The sequence below is a fragment of the Zeus faber genome, assembly GCF_960531495.2.
Source record: "Zeus faber genome assembly, chromosome: 2".
NCBI classification, from domain to species: Eukaryota; Metazoa; Chordata; class Actinopteri; order Zeiformes; family Zeidae; genus Zeus; species Zeus faber.
The window spans coordinates 25,921,034-25,925,545 of NC_137189.1; the positions used below are offsets into that span (position 1 = coordinate 25,921,034).

Consider the following 4,512-nt stretch of genomic DNA (forward strand, 5'->3'; position numbering starts at 1 on the left):
TGGAGTTTTTATTCTTCGATCTTCATGTGCGACTCTCTGAAGTAGAATGCTGTGAATAGAGACGGATTTTGTCCGCGATTTAAACCGTTTTTTTGTGTGTTTGTTCCCCGACGCGCGTCCATGGTATTCTCCAGTAGCGACGCACCGACCCGATACTTTTTAAAGTCTGAATAATTCATGAGACACAATTCTCCCGCTCCAGAGCAGTGACTGTACCAGGGAGGGGGGCTGATCCAGACATATTGATAAGGGGGGACGGGATGGCCACCGCGGCTTCCAACCCCTACCTGCCCGGGAACAGCATCTTGTCGTCCGGCTCCATCGTGCACTCAGACTCCGGAGGCGGCGGTATGCAGCCGGGCGGTGCCGCGGTGACGTCGGGCTCCGGAGGCTACCGGGGAGACCCCTCCGTCAAGATGGTGCAGAGTGACTTTATGCAGGGCGCCATGGCGGCGGCGAGCACTGGGGGACACATGCTAAGCCATGCCCACCAGTGGGTCACCTCGCTGCCGCACGCCGCGGCTGCCGCCGCGGCTGCCGCTGCTGCGGCCGCTGCCGAAGCCGGGTCGCCCTGGTCGTCGAGCCCCGTCGGGATGACCGGCAGCCCCCCAGCAGCAGCAGGACGGGAAGGGCTCCGGCAGGGACGACCTGCACACGGGAACCGCGCTGCACCACCGACCGCCCCACTTAGGAGCCCACCAGAGCCACGGCGCGGCGTGGGGCAGCACCGCGGCGCATATCAACTCGATCTCGGGGCAGGGGGGGCAGCAGCAGCAGGCGCTGCTCTACTCGCAACCGGGAGGGTTCACCGTGAACGGGATGCTGAGCCCCGGCAGCCAGAGCCTAGTGCACCCGGGCCTGGTGAGGGGGGACACTCCGGACCTGGACCACCATCACCACCACCACCACCAGCACCACCAACAGCACCCGCATCACCAGCAGCACCACGGCGGCGTCGGCAGCCACGACCCGCACTCCGACGAGGACACGCCGACCTCCGACGACCTGGAGCAGTTCGCCAAGCAGTTCAAGCAACGGCGCATCAAGCTGGGCTTCACGCAGGCGGACGTGGGCCTGGCCCTGGGGACCCTGTACGGGAACGTGTTCTCCCAGACCACCATCTGCAGGTTCGAGGCCCTGCAGCTCAGCTTCAAGAACATGTGCAAGCTGAAGCCGCTGCTGAACAAGTGGCTGGAGGAGGCCGACTCGACAACCGGCAGCCCGACCAGCATCGACAAGATCGCGGCGCAGGGCCGGAAGAGGAAGAAGCGGACCTCCATCGAGGTGAGCGTCAAGGGGGCCCTGGAGAGCCACTTCCTCAAGTGCCCCAAGCCCTCGGCCCAGGAGATCACCTCCCTGGCGGACAACCTGCAGCTGGAGAAGGAGGTGGTCCGGGTGTGGTTCTGCAACAGGAGGCAGAAGGAGAAGCGTATGACGCCGCCCGGAGTCCCACAGACCCCGGAGGAGGTGTACTCCCAGGTCGGCAACGTGAGTGCAGACACACCGCCCCCCTCCATGGACTGCAAAAGAATGTTCAGTGAAACATAGAACCGCACAAAATATTTTATATGAAATTAAAACTGATTAAAAAACAAGCACACGGTGTGTGTGGATAGGCAGAAAGAAACATTTTTTTTTGATACTGTGATTGTGAGGGGATATGACTGCAAATGTGTTATATATTTTTCACCAGAACTGCAAGCTCCCTTTCTGCACCTTCCCAACCCCCAGAGCGCAGCACCGTTAACCTTCTTCCAAAGCCCTGAAATGTCTTAACCTAAAAGGTTCCTTCTGCTTTTTCTTTTCTTTCAGGGGCATTTTTTAGTAGATTACTTAAAAGATGCGAACTGCGAACCGAGCGACCAGAGGGTGACCTCCACCAGTTCGTTCCACCAGGTGATCCTGGCGCATTGAGCACCACCCAAGAGGAAAACTCCAACCAAGTATTATTTTTCTATTCCCCCACCCCCACCCCCCTGACCCCGTGTTAAACCCGCGGAGACAAAAAAAAGGAGCAAAACGGCGTTTGTACATTTTAGGAAATGGGACTTTTGGAAAATCCCAACAATAACAGAGAACACGCAAAGCAGAGGCTTCACCAAACTTTCCAGCATTTTCATTTTCTCGGTGGACTCCGTGGTGGGTTGAATTTTAACATTTACATTTTTGTTTTTGCTTTTTTTTTTTTTTTTTTTTAAACCACGAAGGAACTGGTGTTGGTGTAGGAGTTGATCATTGACGAGGCCTGATCTCAAAGATCAACCCTTTATTTCATTTTTTTTTAACTGTTATTATTTTATTTAAGGGACTGGATGGAACTTCATTTTGACGTGCGCACCGCGGATGGAATTTCCCTTTTTGTTCCTTTTACAAGAGATAGAGCAAGAGAGACAATTGAAAAGACTTATCTTCAATCTTCAGCTGCACTTATTTGAAATTTATTTTATTTTTTTTCCTGTTGCCAAGTGCGACTGGGCTGCTGTGGATGTTCCTCCTTGGTAGGTTTTCTAATGAAACACAACTCTGTAAAACTCTGGCGATACAGATCATTTACTTTATATTTTTTCACCAGAATGACTGGTTTTTAATTTTATTATATTATTCCAAAAACGGTAATTTATTCTCCCCCTCGCCCCCGAGACTGTTGTGTAAGATGGTTTCCTCTTCTTTTCCTTTATTTTCCTCTTGATTTCTCCTCCTTTTTTCATTTTGTATTCTCGTTTCTAAAGGAGCACAATTCACCGTGAGCTGTTGTTAGCTAATAAGGGTTATTATAATAATATTTTTGATGTGATCATTTGGATTGTAATTTAATTTGCAGTAGTGATTCCGTGCGAAGCTGATTGAGAACAATAAATTTCTTAGAATGAAATGAAGTCATCTTGTCTTTTGGACTTTTATATATACGTATTCACATGTAATATATTGTTTTTAAATTCTTATATTTATCCATATGTCTTGCTGTGTATTTCTGCCGTGCAGCGCGATCTAATGAGGACAATGGAGGCGTGTTGAGGGGGCTGTGCGATTATTCACAGAAATAAATAAATAAATAAAAGAAAAGCAAAAACGTAAAAACAAAATAAAATACGATTTTGCATTCTTATTTCTAGGTAGAACTATTATTGTAAAAAAAAAAACTCGTCTTCGGACATAAAGTGTATACCTTCTTAATCTCCAACATTCCCCCTAAACGCCACAAATACTCACTCCGCCACCTTTTAACGAATTTAAAAAAACAACATATTTTAATTCCCACAGCCATGCACTGCGTTTACCACCACTGTCACATCCGTCGTTACCACCTTAAACCATTGAAATGGTGAAATATTCCAACGTGAAATGCGTTTCGGAGGATGCGTGCATGTGCGTTTGTTTACATGCGGCTCTGCAGGCCCGGCCCAATCCGAACCCCAAATACGTAAAAAAGAAATACATAAAAGATATAAAACACAATGAAGCCCCCATGTTTTATCATGTTACCGTTCATATTTTTTTCTCCTACATGCGTCCGGCTCATTCGAAACAAAGGGCACGCTATGAATGTGCATTAAACAGCCTGTAAATACTCTATTAATCCAAAATGCAATGTCAAAACACAGTATCACACAGGTGAAGGGACGCTCGCACAGAAAACTGACGTTAGAAAAAAAAGTGTATGTATACACACATATATATATATATTATTTATTTATTATTATTATTATTATTTTAAATTTATTTATTTATTAATGTGCAAACACGACCTTAAACCGTGCACAGCCCTACATTGTTGTGACCCAAATAGAATTGGGAGCCATGTTAATGTGTTTGCAGAGCGTGGAATATTAAACAGGCCTGTTTGGACGACATTGACGTTACAATTTAAAAAGTTAATATTGTCATGACAATATGAACATTTGACGTGCATGCAAAATCAGCCACAAGCAAAAACGAGGCTGCGATTTTGAATTGGGTTTTATTTCCACAGATGGTGACAGAGTGTGGTTTTAGGGTCAGATTATTGTTTATTGTTTATGTTTAACGTCATCAAACACCCCAGGCCAGGTGGTGAAATAGCACAACACTGTTTTGAGGACTCCTGTCACACATGCGCAATAACCTTCATGTCAGTTTTTGGTTCTTTATTCCTAGAATAATTCTTCCTTTTTAACTAAGTTTAGATTTCTTTTTTTTTTTTTTTTAACGTGGGACAGACCCACAAGGTCCCGGTCCCGGTCCAGGTCCCGGTCCAGGTCCCGGTCAAGGTTCTGGTCCAGGTCCTAGTCCAGGTCCAGGTCATGCGTGGGGAGGCCTCGCAGCACAAAGCTCAAGCCTTCACGCTTTTCACGCGTGGAAAATGTCTTTCTGAAGGTTTTAAACTTTCTTTTCTCAGTTTGTCTCGGGTCCATTCAGCAGAACTCACAACGTGTCTCCTCGCTTGAGGATTTGAATTTCGCGGATGATTTGCCATAGTAGTTGCTTAGCAACCGGATTGAATGTTATAGAGAAGTAGGCATCATTTCTCTTTGT

The 4,512-nt window shown here is 47.3% G+C and overlaps 1 protein-coding gene across 1 annotated transcript; it reads left to right on the forward strand.

Annotated features, from left to right (window-relative positions):
- Window positions 1–260: 260 nt before the first annotated feature.
- On the forward strand, window positions 261–1,914 carry LOC307227559 (POU domain, class 3, transcription factor 3-B-like; the record flags this gene model as incomplete). Its single annotated transcript, XM_079996921.1, is given in 3 exon segments — window positions 261–605; window positions 607–1,488; window positions 1,813–1,914. Coding segments are annotated over 3 exon segments (1,329 nt in total).
- Between the last annotated feature and the right edge of the window lie 2,598 nt (window positions 1,915–4,512).